This window comes from Glycine soja, chromosome 18 (genome assembly GCF_004193775.1).
Source record: "Glycine soja cultivar W05 chromosome 18, ASM419377v2, whole genome shotgun sequence".
In the NCBI taxonomy this organism is placed as follows: Eukaryota; Viridiplantae; Streptophyta; class Magnoliopsida; order Fabales; family Fabaceae; genus Glycine; species Glycine soja.
The window spans coordinates 52,757,291-52,781,466 of NC_041019.1; the positions used below are offsets into that span (position 1 = coordinate 52,757,291).

Here is a 24,176-nt window from a genome sequence, read left to right on the forward strand (position 1 = left end):
TTTCCCGAGTACCCAACAGCTGAGTTTTCTTGCCGAGGATACTAGTAAAAAAAGGATAAAACCAGTCGTCTGTCAATCCATCAGACTCAAAAACCAGTTATATTCTGTGCTAGTGTTTGAACATAGCCCTTCGTGCTATAAGCTTTTGCTTAACTTGATTATGTTATACGGGTACCATTTTTATATTAATCAATTAAAGTAGGTACATTTTTCTCTTCAATATTTTTCTTCTCAAAATCATTAGAAACAATCTTATTCAAATAAAGTAAAACCATCCTGGACGACAAATTTTTTTAAAACAATGATACATCTATGACTCAAACTCGATATCTCTAATTAAACTGAGACAATCTTATAACAGTTAATTCATAAATCTTTGTTTGTATTGTATTTATTTAATTTTCAGGATTTTTTTTTTATAAAAAAACATAATTTCATTGTTGAAATTTACTCATTTTATTATAAAACATCATTTTCATTAACCTTTGCTCAACATTTTCTTAATGAAATGTGTTTTAACAAAACAATCTCTCCTTTATACTGAAATGTTTATTAATGATTTTTTATTTTATTTTACATAAGACAATCCCTCCAAGGCACAAGCAAATACTAAATGTTAAACATAAAATCAATTATCATTTATTCACTAAATAAAGCATTTGACTCATTTTTTTAACAGCATTTGACTCCATTATTTAATAAACCATTCTCAATTTTTGGTAAATAAACCATTATTCAACAAACCAATTTGCATCCACTATTTAATAAAAGAAATTTTAAGGAAATGAAAAAGAAGCCAGATAAGTAGCAGTAGACGCTAAAAAATTGACTAAAAATACCAGCACAAAATTTGGTTCGTCTAACTATGGGTAACGCAAAATTAGGTGGATGATATAAGGAAGTGACTTGAGAGAAATCTTAAGTTTTCAAGCATCAGATGTTAAACCACCGAAAAAAGGTGTACTACTTGTCCAACACCCAAGACCATATCTACAAGAGATGCAAATACAGGAATCAAATCAGTAGCCAAAGCACAGAAAGACCAGAATTTTTTTAAGGGTAACCATTACACAGAAAACAGGAAAACTGGTTTGAATGCAATCATTCCTCAACTGGGGAGATTCTATTTTTTTTTCCCTTCTCTTTATTTGGGAGAGGATTTTACAAATTTACTTTATACCAGCAAAGATCAGAGGGCATATTCTGGATCAAAATCATCAACATCAAATTCTTCCTCATCCCACTCATCTTCTACTATTCCTAATGCTTGTCCACTCAATATAGTCACAATATGCTGGAAATCTCTCACTTCTCTTTGCTCGGCCGAAATTTCTTGAGATTCATTTCCAGATGTCACTACAGGTTGATGGTCAGCCAGCTGGTCCCTCTTCAACACAAACATTCCAGAGGGCTGCAGAATATCCACATTGAATGGAGGTGACAATGAACCTCCCAGAACTTGAACATGAGAAACACTGCAATCACAATTTCTAGTTAGGAACTTAGCACAACCATCAGCAATAGACCTATGCAATATTTAGGGATACTTTTCCAAATGAAAGTGGCAGCATAACAACCATGTCTTTGTATAAGCTCATACTAAATGGAACAGAGGAAGGGTAAAATAGCAATCGTGTCCAGCATATTAAAAGAAAGTCAGAAACAAAAAACCACCCAATGCAAGTGCAAGTCTAAGTGAGGCAATCCTGTTACAAACCGGACTTGATTATATCCCCAAAGCCAATACATATAAAACCCCAAGGGACCTAGAAGTTTAGGGCGCATTTACTTTGAGAAAACGTTCTCTGTTATCATTCCCTGTTTTCAATTTGTTTCTTGGTTTCAAATATTTGTACAGGAAACTGTGAAAACAGCTTTTTAACTTTTTTGGTTTTCTATGTTTCCTATACATATATTTGAAAATAGAAAACAAAGTAAAAACAAGGTGGCAATTTTGTAACAAAAAGTGAAAACAAAAACATAAACAGAAGTAAACAGGCCCTTACTCTCATTTGTCAACTTTAAAAGAAAGAGGAAACTTGTGCAAATTCATTCAAACAGCATTATCGTAAACACTTCAGGCCAATACTCAAGACTTAATGATCTGCTAAACCAGTTTGACAAATACCAACCAAATGGAGAGATAGAACATACCAAATGTATAATAAACCATCCATTTCTTGTCTTTGTATCCTTCCCAAAAGCTCAATCTGCAAGAAGCCCCCAATACAAAGCACAGGTTCTGGAAGCTTGAATTTCTGTAGCCGATTTTCCTGTTCATTAGGAATTTTACTCAGAAATTATTATGTAAAGCAGTTGTTGGAGTTATAAATGAAGGTGCAGAGGGTTACACAAACAGGATCATTAAAATATTGGCACTAATAATTACTATCAAGCAGCTTTTATTTTATTTTCCTCAGCAACATCAAGCTAGGCTATTCTATTTTGAATAGTTGTTCCCATAATCCAACAATTTTAACTTTTGAACTTACTTACAATATTTACATTGAAAAATGTAGACCAAGAATCAATCTCATGGAAGTGCCTAAGGATCCAACAAAAAATAAGCTTAATATAATTCACTCCCTCCCCATCACATCACATAAATAACACATTATGAACATTGTCAAATACCTAAAGGGACAACAGATCTTACTAAATATTCCTTCTTAAACATGCACTCTTTCACTTTTTATTTTTCTTCCTTGTGAAGAGCCAATTTGTTTATATGGCTAGTTTTAAAGTGGTACATATCAGTTAATTTTGTAGAGAAAATATTATAAAAGTTATTAGTGACCATATTAGGCTGAATGAATATTATTATGACAAAGCTTAGGTGCAATACCATAGGTGCTTTCGGTATTGTTCTCCAATAAAAATTGGATTTTTATCTCAGCATTAAAAGTTGGCACGGGCCATCAACATAGCCATCATGCTGCTATCAGCTATCTGATTATAGCTGTTTCAGGATTGACTGCTCCACGCCAGTCCAGGATGGATAACTATGATTATTATATGATGGCTAAAAGAAATGATTAGTAGAGGATGAATATTCAACTAGATGATATGTGGAGAATTTATTATTTTATTTGGAAGGTTACAGATGACTAAAATGGCCTAAATTCCATCATAATTGAGCAACTAACACTACTTAACAACAGAAAAATACACATCTACAAACAATTGCATGTAAAAGTATAATTATATTCTCAAATGAGGCATCCTTTAATAGCAAACCACATCTCGTTTTTCATATCAGGCATCAAGAAATCAATAAGGCAGAAATTATGCAATGGAAAACCAGTAGACAAACCGGATATGTTAAATACCTTAGACATTGGAAACTCAGGGGAAGTATAGGTCCATACAAACATTTCATCATCGGTGGCATCTAAAGAGGCTTTAGGATGACCCATTTTAAACCGAACAGATTTTGCTGAATATATTGGTGACCCTATCTGAAAATCAGCTGGACAAGGCATTAACATTGTTAGCAAAAAGGAATAGAAATATAAAATAGATGGGCCATGCACATAGTTTGTGAAGATTTCAAAGAGTACCTTGAAAAGGCTGGATATTGATTTCTGTAATAACACAAATTGGAGAGACCAACTCGTATGTTAATGTCTCAGGCACATTGGGATTACTTTGTCCATTACTTGACCAGTAGTAATATCTACCATTAATGTGATCTCTTGGCTCTAGAGTATTATCAATGCTCTCCTGAGGAAAGTTATCAGTGCTAGAAGCACCAACTGTCTTAGCAATGCAATTCATTGCAACAGATGACATGAGAGCTCTACCTAAATAAGCAAAGACTCTATGTTCTCTCAGTAGAGATAGCCATTCCATAGAATAGCTAGATCCAACCTCTGCATGTTCCTTCGCTCCATTTTGATTCAGTTCAACAACAAAAGCAACTCTAGATAACTGAGGAAACATTCTCAAGCACAGCTGCTTGCAAAGACCATTTGCAATCACTGCAAGACCAAAACAGTGTTGATCAAACTTAACGTAAAATGCAAGGCAACAAGAAACTAGAATTGAATTTTCATGAAACTGAGGCATCGGCTGAGAAACAAATGCATAGTTTGAACTATTATTACTCACCAATGTCTCTCCAAGAGCGCGAGACACAGGTGGCCCGAACAAGGTCAGCCAGATCATCCAGAGACATGAGTATCTTAATAGATGTATCAGAATCAAGATAGCTGAGGACATCTTTACAGTATTCCATCATGGATATGATGGTGAACAAAAAACATCAGGATACCTTCTCAAGCCTGATTGAATTCGCTCGTAAAGTCAACTGCAGAAAAATCCATATACTTAAAACAAAAAGTATAGTCTTATACCAACTTTTTTTGGATCAAATTCGTTCGTTTTCATTGAACGCTTGCTACCAAATTTGAAATAAATACATCCATATCTCAAAAATTGGGAAATTAATACCCCACTTTATTTCCTAAGACTAGTAGCATAATCTATAACTATTAATAAAGGAAATACCACATTTGATGCACACATTTACAATTCCTAATTTATCCTTCAACTACTTTTAAAAACCGCTCACAATCACAAGTAGTTACTGTATAATAGCTTTTCAACATGACAATTATTATCTATAATCTATCACTATTAATAAAGGCAATTATCTCATTGGGTGTACACATTTACTATTCCTAATTTACCCTTCAACTACTTTTAAAAGCCACTCACAATACAAGTAGTTACTGTCTAATAGCTTTTCAATACGACAGTTATTACAACTACATCAAACTAAAAAGCCAAAAGGCACGGTGTGCCTGTTTTCAACTAGTAATATTAATGGGGATGATACAGAGATTGAAAAATCCAGGGGGTGAAAACCGTTAATCAAATAAAATGACACAATAAGAAAATGGTTGAATAGATTGCAACGGTGAGGGGTGAAAACCGTTATCAACCCAGCATAAAATCAAAACTACTTTTTTTTTTTATAAAGAAAAAACATGAAAATCAATTGAGTAATGGGTAATTCAAGCATTTTGGGGGTAAAATCGCTCGAAATCAACACTAAAAGGGGGAAATTTCGAAAAACAAAAATGAATAGACAAAGAGAAAGGAAATTAAGACGGAGAAATTTCTGTAGAAACAAGGAAAATTGAGGGTAGAGGGCAAAAGTGTGTGTGTGGTGAAGGAAAAGTGAATAAAGAAAGAAAAAAAAAAACTTCACCTGTGATGAGTTGAAGAAGACGTGTCCGATGCAGAAGCTAAACCCTAGAAGTAGAAGGGAGAGAAGATTGAACAGATAGAGAGAGAATGGAAACCTTGTTGGTACGAAGGGAGAAATGGCGTATAATTGCTCAATTTTTTTTCTTTAAAAAAAATTCCAAAATCATCTCGTTTATTTTTGTAAAAAAAAAATAAAAAAATCTAGACCTAAATTACATGAAGAGAAATGTTAGGAACATGCGTAATAATACCAAGTGTTGCTAACATTTCACTGTTTGATAGTATAATTTGTAATGTAGTTATTTTTAGAGGAATAATTTGTAGTATAGTTATTATTATAAAAAAAATATATAATGTATATGATTGGATAACACGAATCAATTATAAAAAAAACAAAAAAATGAATCAAACCTTTAATAATGATCGTTCCTTCTAGTCCCCTAACGGTGGGGTTGGGGTAAAATGAAACCTTTAGTAAATCTAATGAAAAATTAATATTTAATAATTTTAGGTTGTTATTAAATCTCAAACTAATAATTTTTTTAAAGGGATTTCTGATAAATTTATAATCTTTTATAATAACTATTTTAAAAATCATAAGACCTGGTAACTTTTGATCTTTTATGTATTTTCAATTTTAATTCCTTGTAACTTTTTATTGGTTTTAGTTTTTTAATTATTTGATATTTACTCCTTAAAAAAATTGTTCCACTTTAGTCCCGCAATGATTTTATAACAGAGACCAAAAATGGAAGGAAACAAATTTTGAGGACTAAAATTATATAATTTTTTTTAGAGATTAAAAATGGAAGTCAATAAAAAAGAAGGGACACGCATAATAAATATATACGAGAGTATTAGGAACAAGTTTTTTTTTTAACATACACTTTATTATTGATTAATTTTTTTAACAAATAAATAAAAGGCAGTATGTCTGTCAAAGTGTTAGCTCATATTTCTAGTGCGCGTGAAATTAAATGACGTATGTTTAACAAACATATAATATATTATTATATTTAATTAATAATAATAATACTTAATCATACTTATTAAGCTATTGTAGATTATATTTAATAAAAATAAAAATTAATATATTTAGGAATAAAATTGGCTTTCTATCAATATTAAATATTATATTTATTAAATATGTAGCATATATATATATATATATATATTAAAATTAAATAATATTAAATACTTAAATGTTGTATCTATTGAGTATAGTACATTTAATAAGTTTTTATTATACCCAATATATGTTTAAATTGAATTAATTTTTTTAAGTATTATTTTTTGTTAAGTATAATATATAATCAAAATAAACAGTATATATGGATAAATATTACATTCATTAATATAATACATTTACCCTTTAAATTTTTATTATACAAAATATATATTTTAAATGAATTAATTCTTGTAATTATAATTTCTTAAGTACTATTTTTATTAAATATATTTTATAGTAAAATTAAGCAATATGGATAAATATTGCATTTCTTATAAGTAATATATTTATTAAAGAGTATAAGAAATATTATCTCTCTCTCTCTCTCTCTCTCTCTCTCTCTCTCTCTCTCTCTCTATATATATATATATATATATATATATATATATATATATATATATATATATATATATATAAAATTCTATTGTTCTATTCTAAAATAATCATTTTTAAATGTTTTAGAACATATGCTACATTTATAAACTTATTAAATATGTTATATGTAGCTTAAAAAAAATATATTACATACATAATAAATATCATATTTAACATATTAAATTAAATCTAAATTTTCAATAACATTAAGTACTGTGTTTATTAAATCTAAATTTTTGTTGAAAAGTTATTTCTGGAAACACTTAGCAAAACTTTCTATATTTTGTATTCGATAAAATTCAATCGAAAATATATTTGGATAAGATTAATACATTAAAAGGATCCTTTATTATTTTTAACAGATTTCTTTCTAGAGGATAACCTTTTCTATTAATGAAAATTGACTTTGTCGAAAAACATGCAAACTTCCATACTTTAGAAGTTTTTACTAAAAAAAAAATGATTTTCAGGCAACACTATCCTTTTATGCAGATAATTAATTAATTATGAAGCGTGATTAGTAGTAAGTTTTGTCACACTTGATCATTTTCCGGTTAACAATCATATTTAGATGAAGATCACCTAAACAAAGCTAATTAATTAACCACCCTCACAAATATATTTTAAGACATAAAATTGTGACTCTGAGAAAGCGAATATTGAAAAAACTTTTATGAAGTCGATCTGCATACTTTTTGGGTGATCATGTTATAAATGTGTTTTATCCTGATGATTAGTCTCTCTTAAAAATTTAAAAATATAATTTTTTATTTTTAATAAAATCCTCCTTTCTAATCATGTAGTTTAGTATATAATAACCTAAATTAGCAACCCGATGACTATTGCAACACGTCAACAACTATTTTCAAAATGGAATGATTCAATTTTAAGGAAAATCTTTGAACTAATTTATTTAATAAAAAGTTGGGTAATTTTTTTGCTTCTGTATAAATTAAATATGACATACTACCTATGCATAAGGAAGCAACTGCATACAACATCTGCAAATAAACCTCAAACGTACATAAAGTAAGTCTACACATATGCCATAAGTTTCATGACCAATATAAAACCAACAACATGATTCAAACTCTAAACATAAGAACGAAAACTAGTAAATAAAATATATGTGGCTGCCCAAAATAAATACATAAAAATCCATGTAAACATCCAAAACAAGGAGTGGGGCTAACAACATAAACACTTCCCAGGCTGGCCATATATAACTGTTAATTACTACGACAATACCACTGGAATGAGATGAAAGAGAAGGAAAAAGAAGAGTAGCACCATGATCCATCAGAGTAGTCCTTCCCAACAAAGCCTAAGGTGGAAGATTCCGTCCCATGATGCATCAACATCTGGTCCCATGAATATAATGCCATGATCATAGCAGTTAAACACAAACATGCAAAGATGAGCTTACAAAACAAGCTAATCATTTCTATAAATATAATAAGCATTTTTAAATTATTATAATAATATTTACGCAAGAGATATTATATGGATGCCGATACTGCAGATACTAAACAAAAACATCATAACAACATACAATGAATTCTTGCAATATCAATTCTCTTTTTCTGCATAGTATCTGCATCCAGTAACATCTCCCAATAAAACATTAATTAGTACACTCATTTACATTCTTTCTGTAAACCTTTAAATGAGTTTAATTTTCATACACTTGACATTTAACAAACTTTTAAACTAGTTATTAAAAAAGTAAATTTAAAAGGGTATCTAAGTGAAAAATGTGGATGATAGTTAAGATATGAAGTGAAGGTTTTAAAGAGGACGAACATTTGAAAATTTTCAATTTTGGGTAAAATTAAACATGGTGTTTTAATTTGTGAGTTTTTTATAAAAATAATTTTTTAAATCTGAATCAATTTAATGATTTTATTTTCTGAATTATTGGATGTAACTTATGGTTTTTATTTTGTTCTACTTAATCATCAGTTTTATTTTCAATTTCTAGTGTTTTCTATAAATGAAAAAGGGGAAATTAGGCGGCAAAAATATCATTCACGATCAATATTTATACCCTGGAAGGGAAGTGAAGATTTCAGTATACATGGCATGCAAGAATCCTGTAACTTACCATACGGGAAGAAGAATTCCCAACGTTCACCCACTACTGTCATTGTGACTGTATAATGAGTACTGCATGATGGATTCCCTGAACAAATAAAAAAGATGTGAGTTGATTAAAAAAAACTATATATAAAAGATTCAGGTGGACTATAGATCGATTGAATCTGCATTCAGAGAAATGTACACTGCTATCCCCATAAATTTCTTTAGTTGGGAAGCAATTGGAATTAATTATTATGTATCTTTAAAGTACTAAATTAGTAAAAGAGTGTGTTAAAAACGTTAAACAAGAAACAATTTCCAAAAGTAAACTATTGAAGTGTATCAGAATAGAACACTGATCTTTATGTTCTTATATAACTTGCCTCAGATAGTGCACAACATGTGCATTAATGATGACAAGGAGGAAGAAAAGCATAATATATACGCATGGAAATTTAGTAAAAGCAAGGTAAAAGATGAAGATGTTGGTTATCCAAATAATTGCATATGTATTCCCTTACCATGAGTATTAACTTATCTGCTTTGTTGAATATGCATCAAATTTCTAGAATGATCACAATAGGAATTTTCTAGAAGAAAAACTATGTTAGAGAAAATTATCGTTGAAATAGTTAGTCTAGAAAGTTCATCTATGAAATTCCTAGAAACTAAGACTACTAAAAATTTATATATGTAACTATGTAAGTGGTAGATAAATCTAGAGATTGTAACCGTAAGTGATAGTTCTAGAATTATGAAAATGCTAAAATAGTCTAAAAAATTTGTAAATGTTTTCTTAGGCGGTGAAAGTCAGCCTATAAATAGGCAATGCGGCACTTATGTAATAATCTACGTGAGAAATCAGAAATCAATACTAACACTCTACCTTTCTCCATATATAAGAGCTACACAGCCTTCTTTCTACTACTACTTGTCCTCTAAAGTTTCTAACCTCCTTAAATCTCACGCCAATAACCATTCAACAATCAACCATTTTACTTTTACCCTAAAATACTAACATAGTTTAATACCTACCTAGAAATTCAGCTTTTCCAATTAAATTTGCTAATGGGGCTTGAATTGATGCAAATACAACTAAGACTTTAATGTCTATGCATTAATAGTATAAAATAAATTTACACTGTCATCTAATTATAAATCACTACTTGAATTATATTAAGATGATTATTTTAATAGTCAACAAACTTTCATACATGATAGGTTATGATTAGATGATTGTGTAAATTTTTTTAAATAATTAGTGTATAATTTTTTTTCTCACACAATTAATCTTTGTTCTTAAAAATTGCCTTAGGCAAAAAACACATGCAATGTGATGGCAAGAACTAAGGGGCAAGGTAAATACAGAGTGTATATATATGCATGGAAATTTAGCAAAAAACATGGTAAAATATGAATATGTTGGTTAGCCAAATAAGCGCATATGTATTCCCTTAACCATGAGTATTAACTATGCTAGTTGATACCTACCTAAAACTTCTGCTCTTCCAATTAAATTTGCTCAAGAGGCTTGAATTGATGCAAATCAGGTACATAAGAATATTTCATTTGAGGGCATTCCATTAAAGTCACTTGATCCAAGGATGGGAATTTCAACTTGTACTTCCCTGAGTAAATTCCTACTATGCTTGGTAAAGATTCCAGAGACAAAACACGGAGCTGCTCAAATGTTATCTCTTCATCATTGGATTCATGATCTCCCTCTTTGGACACTATTTCCTGTATTGCTTGGCAATCCCGTATGGACATATGCTTCAGTTGACCTAGCCTTTTGGCTGTTGAGGATGTGAACAAATATACCAATCCATGGCATTCTTCAACATTCAATGAGGTAAGATTTGAAAAAGACACGGTTGACGGCACCAAAATTTTCATGCTAGGGCAAGAAAACACTTCCAATGTTTCTAGTGTTTTAAGTAAGGGTTCCACCCATGAGTGTTCTAATCCTATGGAATTCAGCTGTTGGAGACTCTTCAAGTGTAATTTTTTCAGCTTTGAAAGGACTTTGGTATAATTGGTGCTAGGCATCTGACAGGAGAATATTTCATTGAAGGAACTACAGAACACTTCAAGATTTTCAATGCTGGATATCTCTTCAAGTAATCCACTGGAGAATATATTTGACTCATCATCCTCATGGTAGCACATCAATTTGAGAACTTTTAAATGTTGCAGGAGATGTGCCGCATTTGCAACAAATTGTCCTTGTCCAATCATATTGTCTTTGCAAGTATTTGCTTGATGCTCCAAGCTAGGCATGACCTAAGAAAATCAGAAGCAGCAAAGGGTACAAAATGAAAAATACAAGAAAAAGGTCATTAAGAGAGAAATAGGAGAAAAAAAAGAAGCAAAATAGGAGTTATGAAAGCAGTACAATTTGAGAAATTTTTCTTGCCTGAAACTGTCCTTGCAAAATTCCTATGGCATCTTCCTTTTTGAGTGATAGTTGCACCAAGTTTGGAAAAACCTGGGAATTTAATTGTTGGAAACAAAATATAGGATTTGTAATGAGATCTAACTCAATTTACTATGAACGGTAGTTTTGAATGTATTAAAAAAGGAAAAATATTTGATTAAATTCACACTTTCAATTTCAATTAATTATGAAAATGCTAGCAATACACTATTTGACCCTATGTTTTAAACAATCCATGTTTTGGAATGATGAAGAGAGATTACTTTTAATAAGCTCAGTAGCTTCTTTTTGTATTCTCATTTTTCTTTTTATTTGAAGAATGTGAACAATACACTCTTATAGATGTTTTTTAACATTATTATACTATTTGTATTTTTTTTAATGCTCGTTCCATAAATTGAAAGTGAATCTTAATTATTTAAGACCAGCATGGGATGCCAAAAAGTTTGTGACTAGCAATTTCTTTAATAATTGATGCATATTGAGACATGCAAGCATAATATGAAAACTAGAGAGGAAATCTTTTTGGCACCTTTTCAACTGAGAAAACGGCTTGCTGATCAATTGAAGTACAAAGTGGGTACTCTATATCTGCAACTTCACCACTCTGATGCTCAGTTGTAAACAATTTCAACTTGTCACAATGATATACATCTAGTTGTGTTAGCATTGGCCATTCTAGCAAGTGTTTTCCATTGTAGAAATACTTCAGCTCTGGTAATTCCCATAATGTTAATGTGGTCAGACAATGGAAATTGAACTGTTTAGTTTCTCCCTTCATGACTGCTTCATTTTCTACAAAAATTTCTTCCAGTGTTGCACAAGATCTCACATCAAGCATAGCAAGATGACTGGCCACTGATGTTGGAAACAAACTTTTGAGACTTTGACAGTTAGAAATGCACACTTCTTGAAATTCTTGAAAGCTAAGAATTTCATCAGGATTCAGATTCCAGATATGCTCCAGATTTGGCAACTGATTCAGAATCAGTTTCTTCAAAGGAAGAGAAATCTGAGATGCTGGTTTCATATCTGCCTCTGTACCTTCCATATCAAATATTGCCTTAACAGATTGGCAGTTGCTTACCTCGATCTCTTTCAAGTTACATAGAAATCGAAGTAAATAAAAAGGAATCACATTGGATAAAGATTCACATTCCACCACAATTAAAGATTTCAAACTGTTGAAACAATTGTTACTTGGGATTGGAACTACACCAAGCCATATCTCTTCTAGGTGATGGTGATCACCGAATTTCAAATTCTCTATATCGCTTGCAGACTTTTCCACCTGTACGTGCAAAACAATTATTTTGTGAAAGGGTTTGTAATATTCTTATTTGAAACAAAAAATTCACTTATAACATATTATGATAAAATGAATGCATATGTACAACAAACTATGAAGTTGTTAAAATCTACTCCCTTTCCATTTTACACTAAACCAATATTTCCATTTTAATAATTGTTGAACTGAAGTGTAGAATTCATTTTAACATTCTGAGCACCCATTTATAGTATACCAACATGTTCAGGATGTATATAGATGTAATACAAAATCACTTGTCTTCACCTTACAACTTTTTGGGTTGACTTGTATTCAGCTATCATGAGAGATGCCTCATGCCTATATTACACTCTTTAATTTTCTTCTTATTTGAAAATATATACTTCTTTTAAGGATGAATATTTATGGTAGTTGAGTCCATTTTAATGTAAATGAGCTTTTTGAAAGATTTTATTTCTTTATGTCATAGTGATCCTCACTATAATTAACAATTTGAAACCTCAGCTCTACTATGAATTTCGTGACCATAGAAGATGAAATTTCAATGACAGTAATATAAATGTTTAAAGCTCCATCGTACCTTTTAATAATCCTTCCCATACCCTAAATAAAATAATCCTCACAATTAATAATTAATAAAAAGTATTGAATATTTTCATGTTCTGTAGATATTTAATGAATTTATTTTCTTTAAAAGTAAATTTATATTCCTTTCTCTCTTAAAAGATAGGGCTATTAAACTATCCTTCCTTCTTGTATTGAGATATAGAATTTAGTTCATTTATCGTAACAATCTTAAAGTAAATTACACTCTTTTTTTTTACTAAAAAAAGTACATTAACGACACTCTGCTCTTCTTTCTTAAGAGATGATAATTATACATTATCCTTCTTTCTTATGCTAAAATGTATAATAAATTACACATTTTTTTTTGAGATGCGAGTATTACATTGCCATTCTTCTTATGTTAAAATACAGAATGTATTATCTTTATAATCTTCTAATTTTTTTTTAAAAATTGTTTTCAATTTCTATTTTTTTAACTGGTTTTAGTTGCTTAACTTTTTGTCTTATTTTGAATCTTTAGTTCTAACTTTATTTGAATATATTTTTAAAAATTATCAATAATCAATAATAAAAATATATTATAATATAGATTATTTATCATAAACTAAAAATATAATTTTTATGTATAAAATATTTTTTTTATAAATTTTAATTATAATATAATTTTATATATAATAAATTATTATTTTAATTATATAAAAAAATATTTATAGTTGTATAATGCAGGTGTTAGAATACTAATTTACTTATAATAAGTAAATATCAATTGAATTTGGATAATGAATTCCTTACCTGTTGGTGAAACAACATCTTGATTGTGGAGTTGAGATCATGGTGGAATGTTAAATCAGAATCCTCCCTTGAAGTTTTAATCCCCTCAAACATTGGCGCATTTACGAATCCTTCAGAGAAAGTATTCATATTGGGGCATTCAGCTATGGTGGCTTCTTCCAAACATGAGAATTGCAAGGTGCCATCCCCTGAATAAAACCTTACTAGCCTTCCTAAGGACTCCAACCTTAATTTTGTGAGCCGTCCAAATATCATCTCTTCAGAAGCATCGCTTTCATCTTCTTTTCTTACTATTTCTTTTATTGATTCACATTTTTCTATATATAGGATCTTAAGTTGCACCAAACTTTTGGCAGTTGAAGATGTGAATAAATACTCCATCCTTTCACACTCACTCACTTGCAACTCTTTGAGACTGCTGAAAGATACTGCACAAGACACTACTTTCTCTAACCGAGAGCATTTGCGAATTTCTAATGTTTCAAGCTTTGCAGAGTATGGCTTTACCCATGGGTGCTCCAACCCTATCGACTCCAACTCTTTTAGTTTAAATAAGTATAATTCATTCAATCGTGCAAGTATTCTGTGATGAACTTGGAGCTTTTGAGAGGGAAATATCTCCTTGAGACCATAGCATCTTTGCACTCGAAGACATTCTACACTGGGTACCTTGTGAAGGAAATCAAAAGGCAAAGTATCTTTCTTATTCTCATAATCATCAAAGGACAGATCAAGAATATTTAATTTGCAAAGGAAGTCGTGAGGCAAATGTGCATCCCTCAACAAGATAATGTTTTCTTCATTGAGTGTCAATTCCTTCAGTTTGGGATCAACCTTTCAATTATTCAAAAGAAAATGCATGGTGGCAGTTAGAACTCAGAAGAAGGAAAATATATATAATGAAAAGAAAACAAAAAAGGTTAAAGTGATAATGCTTTAATTTGTCACCTTTTCAACCATGAAAAGAGGTTGCTCTATAACTGCTTCTTTGCGACTATTATGAAATTCTGATGTGAATAGCTTCAACTTAGGACAGTAGGACACATCCAAGCATTTTAATACGGGGCATTCCAGATGGTGTTTTCCAGGATAAAAGCAACTAAGCAGTGACAGCTTATAAAGAAACAACTTCCACAAACAAGGGAATTCAAATATTTCAGTTGTTCCATGTTCCATTGCATCTTCCTTTCCAACAATTTCTACCAACTTTTCACACCTCTCCACAATAAGTCTCTTAAGTTTCACAAAATTTCTGGCAAGGGACAAAGGGAACAGTGTTGCCAAGCTTCTACATTTAGTAACAAACACTAGTTGCAAATTGGGAAAGCTGAGAATTCCTCGGGGGGTTTTGTTCCATACACATTTCAAATTTGACAAGTCTTTTAAAATAAGCTTTTTCAATGGAAGGACCATTCCCTTGGTGTTGGCATCAGTGTCATCTATGTCAAATATTACCTGCGCTGCATCGGAGCTATGTACATTCAATTCTTCTAAGGTCTTCAAGTAAGGAAGTACATGAGATGGAATTACAATCTCTCTTTTAATCGCTCCATCAAATTCTAATTTCTTTAAACCGCCAAAGAAATTCTTCAGAAAAGCAGGTTTGCCGTGCCTAACACCCGTTGTCTCAAGGTAATCGACAAGGATCATATGCTTTGAATATTCAAAAAATACCTTCAAAGCCATAGAAACTCAACGTCAGATACTTGACAAGTCTCATGTGTACCTCTTGGATTTACATTTGATTGTAGAAAACTATATATGCATGTGCCTCCTTAATTGAGATATCTATTATTATCTCTTGTTAATTTCAAATTCTCATTTTTGTTTTCTAATTAAATTATGCGCTTTATTTTGATATATTGTTTTTGTACCAGTCTAATAGAAATCAGTTTATACATGTAGCATGTTTTAATATTTGTGCTAGAGGAGTTATTTATGCCATTTTTGGTTAGAATCCCAAAAATATTATTATTATAATTCATAATTTTATTCATTATTTTTAGAATGATTCCAATGGTCTAAAATGTACAAAGAGCATAATAGGAATAAAATAGTGGCTAAAAGGTTTTGACCCATATGGCTCAAGAATGAAAAAAATAAAATGATAATGAATTGAAAAGATCAGGAGAAAAGAGCTTTTTCAGCTCATGAAAAATACATAAGGGTATGGATATTCAACTAATATTTTGGACTAATATGCGCAATCAGTATGAAAAGGTAGAATAAAATTAAAGAATAGAAATAAAAGAAGAAAAAAAAGCCTAAAAGATTTGTTAAGTTGGTAATTGCTATTTTCACTCCCTTTTATATTAATCCACTTTCTTTCTCATTTTTTATACTGAAACTACCCATTAAACACACTATCTCATCTCTCTCTTCTATTTCTTCTCGGAAAAAGAAAAAAGACACTCCATCTCAAACTACCTTATAAAACACACTCTCATTTTCTCTTTCTTCCCCAATTTAAATCTTTTTCGAAAAAATACACACTTCTACATTTCGAAAACCACTCTCCTCCCACACCACTCAACCTCCTGACAATTTGTTCCAACCAAAAACACATTGTGATACTATTAGTGTGATTAGAGCATAGAATTCGATCTATTGTTTTTACGTCGCACAACAAAGGTGCACCCAAAACGTTTTATAAGGTAATGTTATAAGGTGATTACCATTATATAATTTTATTGAAGGATTCTCTTACTCTTAGTTTGAGTGGATCAATAGTTTTAGATTTTGTCTTTGAAAGATTGATGGCTGACTCAAGGTGGATGAGCGTTGAAAATATACAAGGGAACGACTGAAAGAATAAAATGCAAGGTCTACTACAAGGCTTTATGATACATTTTAAAGCTAAAATCATTCTCGTACGGGCACTAAGTTGGGGTCTAGCTAGTTTATTTCTTACAAAAGATTTGTGTTTCTTTATGTTTTATATTTTGGTTTTTGTCTATTTTATTAATATATGCATAGGAGTATAAGTGAAGTAAAGTTGCACATTGAATAAAAGTGAAAAACTTGAGAAAATGACATTTTTTATGGTGTCTTTTTTTTTCCCTCTTAATAATATCATATCAAAAAATTATAACAAGATGAAGCGTCAAACAACTAAAAATAAATAAGGTTGAGATACATTCATGCTTTACTGAAATATCCTATAAAAAAAATTCAGGACGACAAAAAATGGTTGAGTTGGAGTTGTTTTATTATTGGCATGTACGTGCATGAAAAAAATTATTAGATACAAACAAAAAGTTCACTAATCTATTAGTGACTAAAAATGGTATCAAGACTTAAAAATAAAATTTTTATTTTATAGTAAAAATAAAATTGTTATAAAAAAATAAATACAAAATTTATTAATTTATCAGGAATCTAAAACATATTTTATCCTCTATTTTATTATAAATCTTTCACTCATGTTAGATTCATTCATTTATGATAAAGTTATATTTATTGTTTTATACACTTGAACACTAATTTTCTACTAGATTAATCCTATAAATCACTACAAAATAAAGTATTGGAGTATACAAAGCGGTAAAGGTAGCTTTGCTCTGAATGGATATAAACTAAGTGGAGGGTTTATAATAACAGAATTGTGAAACAAAAGAGAGAAGGCAGCTACAATATTGGAGGAAGAAACTAAATTTCTATTAGATTAAACGAAAACAAAAAGAGAGCATTTATATTTCTTGCTTTTAGCCTATGTAATAAGTAAAAAATGGAACCTATAATAAGAAAATTGTGGATATGTTTTTCTCGCAATAGCCATTGTAATAATGAAAATGTACTTGAAATTTAATATACGAGATATATTATTAATTAAAATCATTCATGTGCCTTTACGTAACATCTTAATCTTGTGACATTAATTATTGGTTCATGATATATATTGTCCGTATTAGAGTCTAAAGGTCGTAGATGGATTGTATTATCCACGTTTCAAACCAATTAATCAAAGGGATGCAAAGGCAAGTTAGAGATGTAATATAAAACCACATGTATGTCTTAATCCATAACAAATAAACTTTTGAGATATTAATTTATGACACACAACCTATTAGTAAAAAATTGAACAAGTATTGGTAAAAGCTAACAAAGATATCATGATATATTTTTAGAGTAATGTATGCCGTAAGAAATATTTTAGAGTAAATTACCTTCTTCAATTCTAGAGAAGCTTAAATTATATTTACTTTCCCTCTTATTTTAAAATATGCATTCTCCTTCCTTGAAGGATAAATAAGTATTATATTTGAGTCTATATCATGTAAATGACTTTATTTTTTTTAAATAATAATTCTCTTGCAGTGATCCTCACAATAATTTACAAATATCGAGCATATGATATGAATTTTGTGACTTTAATTAGAAGATGAAATTTTAAAAAAATTAAAAATATATTTTTTGGTTTTTAATTTAGAGACAATCCTATTTAAAACCAAGTTAGATAGCAAATGTGGACATATTTTAGCCGTAATTTGAAACAAATATAATTAATTTATTACATTGTAAAAGATTAACCCTTTTTATTAGACCTAATCCATTGTTGATAATATAGATATTTAAATCTTCATTCTACTTTATAAAAAAACTATCATCAACAATAAATAAGATTTTTAAAATTAGTTGGTGACGACATTAAAAGTTATAAAAAAAGATAATACATGATTGGGAAGCACATTAACTCATATTTGTTCATAGTTATTAAAATATTGTCTACATTTACCTAAAGTGTAACTTAAGGGAGTAAAGTGTATATTTTAAAATAAAGGTATGGTTAGCTTAGAATATTTGAAAAATGTTTTGTTGGAAATCATATCAAAACACATTTTAAAATCATAGGAAAGTGTATTTTTTTCATTCCAATAAAACTTTTTCTTTCTTTACTTCTTTATTCAATACCTTGGCTAGCATTTATCTTAAAATACTAGATAAGAGAAATACTACTCTAGAATCAATTTGTGGCTTCCAAATTAAATTTATGGCCAATGCTAATTAATGCCCTAAGGGTACCCGTTAAAGAATTTAAAATATAATTTTTTAATTAATAAGTATTATTAATATTTCAAAACAATAGTCCTTTACCTTTTAAAGCTACTTTCCAACAATACTCCAGTATATAACTAAGAGAATAAATTAATACTTGCGTTAATCGTAAAAATAAGTTGGATGGGTAGTAGGATAATTTATGACAGGAGTGGTTGGCATACAAATGGTATTTTTGTCAAAATTTATATTAATTAAATATTTCCCAAAAGACTATTATTTTATATAATAGAGTAATCAGGTACATCCCTATTATAAATTCAAAGCAATTTCAAAAAGTAAAAAATAAAAAATTCTATTTTAAAATTTTGGCTAAACTATGTTTTTAATCCTAAATAAATACTCAAATTTTATGTTTAATTCTACATAAAAAAATTTTATTTAGTCCTTAATAAAATAAAAAATTTATTTTTGGTCATTGATATTTTTTAGTATTTTATAAATTAACAAATTTTTAGTCAGTTCGATAATAAATTGTTTGTATTTGTTATTAGTCTTTTTTTTTAAAGAAAACGATATCAAAATGGAAAAAATTATAAATAAGAAACATAAAATTAACTAATTTATTAGTAACTATAAAAAATGTCAAGAATCACTAACAAAATTTTTGTTTTATTAGATGATAAATACAAAAAAAAATTATTAGAAAACAAACAGAAAACTAAATATTTATTAAAAATTATAAACATATTTTAACCTAAATTTTGTAATCAACAACAGACATTGGTTAATTAGCATGACCCTATACTTAGATATAACTAAATAAGAATTGAATTTGGATAATGAATTGCTTACCTGTTGGTGAAACAAGGTCTGGATTGTGGTGTTGAGATCATGGTGGGAGGTTAAGTGATCAGTATCATCTGTTGAAGTTTTAATCCCCTCTAATAATGGCGCATCTATAATTCCTTCTGAGAATGTTTTCATATTCTGGCATTCAGCAATCGTGGCTTCTTCCAAACACTTGAAATGCAAAGTGGCATTCCCTGAATAAAACCTTACTAGCCTTGGTAATGAATCCAACATTATTCTTCTGAGGCCTCCAAATATGATCTCATCAGAACCATCTTCTTCTTCTTTTTTTACTATTTCCTTCATTGCAAAACATTCTCGTATAGATAGGCTCTCAAGTTGCATCAAACTTTTGGCAGTTGAGCATTTCAATAAATACTCCATCCTATTACAGTACGTCACTTCCAACTTTTTCAGATTGATGAAAGACACTGCACAGCTCACTAGTTTTTCTAACTGAGGGCACCTCCAAAGCATTAATAATTGAAGTTTTTGAGAGTATGGCTTACCCCATGGGTGCTCTAACCCTATCGACTCCAGCTCTCCAAGATCTAACAGGATTAATTGTTTCAATCCGGGAAGTGAAGGGTCATGAACTTGGAGTTTCTGAGAGGGAAATATCTCCTTCAGACCATAGCAACTTAGAACAAAAAGATGTTCTAAGCTGGGTACCTTCTGAAGGAAATCAAAAGGCAAAGTGTCTTTCTTATTGTCATCATTCTCAAAGGATAGATGAAGAGATCTTAATTTGAAAAGGAGGTCTTGTGGCAAATGTCCATCGCTCAACAACATAATGTTTTCCTCATTGAGTGTCAATTCCTTCAGATTGATTGCAATCTAGCAAGGCCAAACAAATTAAAAAGAAAATGCAAGGTGGTAATTAGAAGGAGGAAAATATAATATGAAATTAAAGAAAAAAGAAGCACAAAAAGTATAACTGATAATGTTTTGTCACCTTTTCAACCGAGAACAGAGGTTGTTGTTGTAGTTGGCTAATTGGAGCCTCTATAACTGCTTGTTTGGGACTATCTCGAAATTCTGATGTGAATAGCTTCAACTTAGGACAATAGGACACACGCAAGCTTGTTAAGAAGGGGCATTCCAGATGGTGTTTTCCAGGATAAAAGCAACTAAGCAGTGACAGCTTACAAAGAAGCAACTTCCACAAAGAAGGGAATTCAAACATAACAGTTGTTGCATGTTCCGTCACATCTTCCTTTCCAACAATTTCTACCAACTTTTGACAGATAAATATTTGAAGGGTCTTAAGCTTCCCAAGATTTCGGGCAAGGGACAAAGGGAACAATGTTGCCAGGCTTCTACATTCAGTAACATCCACATCTTGCAAATTGGAAAAGCTGAGAATTCCTTGGGGGGTTTTATTCCATACACATTTCAAATTAGGCAAGCGTTTTAGAGTAAGATTTTTCAATGGAAGGACCATTCCCTTGGGGTTGGCATCAGTGTCATCTATGTCAAATATTACCTGCGCTGCATCGGAGCTATGTACATTCAATTCTTCTAAGGTCTTCAAGTAAGGAAGTACATGAGATGGAATTACAATCTCTCTTTTAATGGCTCCATCAAATTCTAATTTCTTTAAACTGCCAAAGATATTCTTCAGAAAAGCAGGCTTGCCGTGCCTAACACCCGTTGCCTCAAGGTAATCGAGAAGGATCATATGCTTTGAATATTCAAAAAATACCTTCAAAGCCAGAGAAACTGATCAACGTCAGATACTTGACAAATCTCATGTTTACCTCTTGGTGCCTCATTAATTGAAATCTACGATTAACTCGTGTTAAATTTTGATTCTCATTTTTGTTTTTCTAATTAAATTATGAACTTTACTTTGATATATATTATTTTGGTATCATTTTTACATTGTCAAATAAAAATCAGTTATTCAAGTCATGTAAAGTAAGAGCATATCTAATATCTAATAACCGTGCAAATATAAAAGAATTATTCGGTCAGAAGCCCAAATTAAAATTATTATTATTCATATTTTTATTTATTATTTTTAGAGTGGATTCCAATTGTCTAAATTATAATAAAAAGATACAAGTTAGAGGTAAAATCTTACATCGAATAAAAGTAAAAAAATTGAGAAAGGAACATTCTTTATGATACGGTGTACTTTTTTCCCTCTTAATAACATCATTTAAAAAAATTATAACAAAATTAAGCATCAAACAACTAAGAAAAAATAAGGTTGAGATACATTCATGCTTTTGTGAAATATTGTATAAAAAAAATTCAGGACAGCCAAAACTAATTGAGTTGGAGTTGTTTGACATGCACGTGCTTGAACAAATATTCTTTTGCTTCAAAATATGTCCCCTTAGTCTATACAAAAACTTTGACTGTAGTATCTTTTTGCACCATTAGGTTGTCAATTTCTTTTTATAAGGTAGCTCTTTTTTTCCTTTTTTTTACATTTAATTTTGATTATGTCTTAGATGTTTAATAAATATTTAAATTTTATATTTATTTTTTAATAAAATTTTTCTTTACATTGACTTTCTAATAAAACAATAATTTTATTTTTGATTCATGAAATTTTTTTTAGTCCCAAATACATTATGAATTTTTTGTTAAATAATAAATGAAAAAAAATGATCAGGTACAAACAAGAAGTTCACTAATCTATTAGTGACTAAAAACGGTGTTAAGAATTAAAAATAATATTTTTATTTTATAACAAAAAGAAAATTGTTATAAAAAAATAAATACAAAATTTATTAATTTATTAGAAATCTAAAATATATTTTATTCTCTATTTTATTATAAATCTTTCGTTCATTCATGTTATATTCATTCATTTATGATAAAGTTATCTTCATTGCTTTATACATTTGAATAATAATTTTTTACTAAATTAATCCTGTAAATCACTACAAAATAAAGAATAAAGTGTTGGAGTATACAAAACGTTAAAAGTAACATGAATGGATATAAACTAAGTGGAGGGTTTATAATAAAAGAATTGTGAAACAAAAGAGAGAAGGCAGCTACAATATTGGAGGAAGAAACTAAATTTCTATTAGATTAAACAAAAAATAAAGAGAGCATTTACATTTCTTGCATTTAGCCTATGTAATAAGTAAAAAATGGAACTTATAATAAGAAAATTGTGGATATGTTATTCTCGCAATAGCCATTGTAATAATGAAAATGTACTTAAAATTTAATGTACGAGATACATTATTAATTAAAATCATTCACGTGCCTTTACGTAACAGCCTAATCTAATCTTGTGACATTAATTATTGGTTCATGATAGATATTGTCCGTATTAGAGTCTAAAGGTCATAGATGGATTGTATTATCTACATTTCAAGCCAATCAAAGTGATGCAAAGGCAAGTTAGAGATGTAATATAAAACCACATGTCTGTCTTAATCCAAAACAAATAAACTTTTGAGATATTAATTTATGACACAACCTATTGGTAAAAGATTAAACAAGTATTGGTAAAAGTTAACAAAGATATCATGATATATTTTTAATGTAGTAGGTAATGTATGCCGTATGAAATATTTTAGAGTAAATTACCTTCTGCAATTCTAGAGAAGCTTAAATTATATTTACTTGCCTTCTTATTTTAAAATGTACATTCTCCTTCCTTGAAAGATAAATAAGTATTATATTTGAGTCTAGTAAATGAGTTTTTTTTTTCTTCTAAATAATAATTCTCTTGCAGTACGTGATCCTCACCATGATTTACAAATATCGAACATATATGAATTTTGTGACTTTAATTAGAAGATGAAATTTAAAAACAATTAAAAATATATTTTTGGTTTTTAATTTAGAGACAATCCTATTTAAAACCAAGTTAGATAATAAATGTGAACATATTTTAGCCATAATTTGAAACAAATATAATTAATTTATTACATTGTAGAAGATTAATCCTTTTTTATTAGACCTAAACCATTGGTGATAATATAGATATTTAAATCTTCTTTCTATTTTATAAAAAACTATGATCAACAATATATAAGATTTTTAAAATTAGTTGGTGGTGACATTAAAAGTTGTAGAAAAAAATAATATATCATTGGGAAGCACATTAATTCATATTGAGGAAAGTGTATATTTTAAAATAAAGGTATGATTAACTGGTGTCCTTAGAATATTTGAAAAATGTTTTGTTGGAAATCATATGAAAACACATTTTAAAATCATAGGGAAGTATATTGTTTTCATCCCAATAAAACTTTCTTTACTTCTTTAATCAATACCTTGAGGACATTGGCTAACATTTATCTTAAAATACAAGATAAGAGAAATAATATTCTAAAATCAATTTGTGGCTTCCAAATTAAATTTATGGCCAATGC

The 24,176-nt window shown here is 29.5% G+C and overlaps 2 protein-coding genes across 12 annotated transcripts in view; both read right to left on the reverse strand.

Moving 5' to 3' along the window:
- Positions 1–906: 906 nt before the first annotated feature.
- LOC114397545 (F-box protein At4g00755-like) lies at positions 907–5,346 on the reverse strand. Of its 2 annotated transcripts, none has more exons than XM_028359629.1 (6): positions 5,216–5,346; positions 4,111–4,309; positions 3,804–3,980; positions 3,330–3,469; positions 2,155–2,273; positions 907–1,475 (listed from the first exon to the last, which is right to left on the reverse strand). In XM_028359629.1, the coding sequence occupies exons 2-6, from the start codon at positions 4,238–4,240 to the stop codon at positions 1,190–1,192; spliced, it is 852 nt and encodes a 283-aa protein (XP_028215430.1). In that variant the 5' UTR covers positions 4,241–4,309; positions 5,216–5,346; the 3' UTR covers positions 907–1,189. The 2 variants fall into 2 exon arrangements, with proteins under 2 accessions (XP_028215430.1, XP_028215428.1); XM_028359627.1 differs by having other exon boundaries at positions 3,561–3,980.
- A 2,448-nt stretch (positions 5,347–7,794) lies between these two features.
- LOC114397487 overlaps positions 7,795–24,176 on the reverse strand; it is a 45,935-nt gene continuing 29,553 nt past the window's right edge. For 8 of the 10 annotated variants that reach the window (XM_028359536.1, XM_028359539.1, XM_028359533.1 and 5 more), the window contains 9 exons: positions 20,783–21,532; positions 19,831–20,664; positions 14,929–15,654; positions 13,981–14,814; positions 11,866–12,624; positions 11,313–11,384; positions 10,388–11,179; positions 8,922–8,999; positions 7,795–8,178 (listed from right to left, as the gene is read on the reverse strand). In XM_028359536.1, coding sequence (XP_028215337.1) covers positions 10,409–11,179; positions 11,313–11,384; positions 11,866–12,624; positions 13,981–14,814; positions 14,929–15,654; positions 19,831–20,664; positions 20,783–21,532 — 4,746 coding nt within the window. In that variant the 3' untranslated portion in view covers positions 7,795–8,178; positions 8,922–8,999; positions 10,388–10,408. Of the gene's footprint in view, positions 8,179–8,408; positions 8,428–8,921; positions 9,000–10,387; positions 11,180–11,312; positions 11,385–11,865; positions 12,625–13,980; positions 14,815–14,928; positions 15,655–19,830; positions 20,665–20,782; positions 21,533–24,176 lie in introns of those variants that run through there. The other 2 variants (XM_028359538.1, XM_028359540.1) reach the window with 2 other exon arrangements.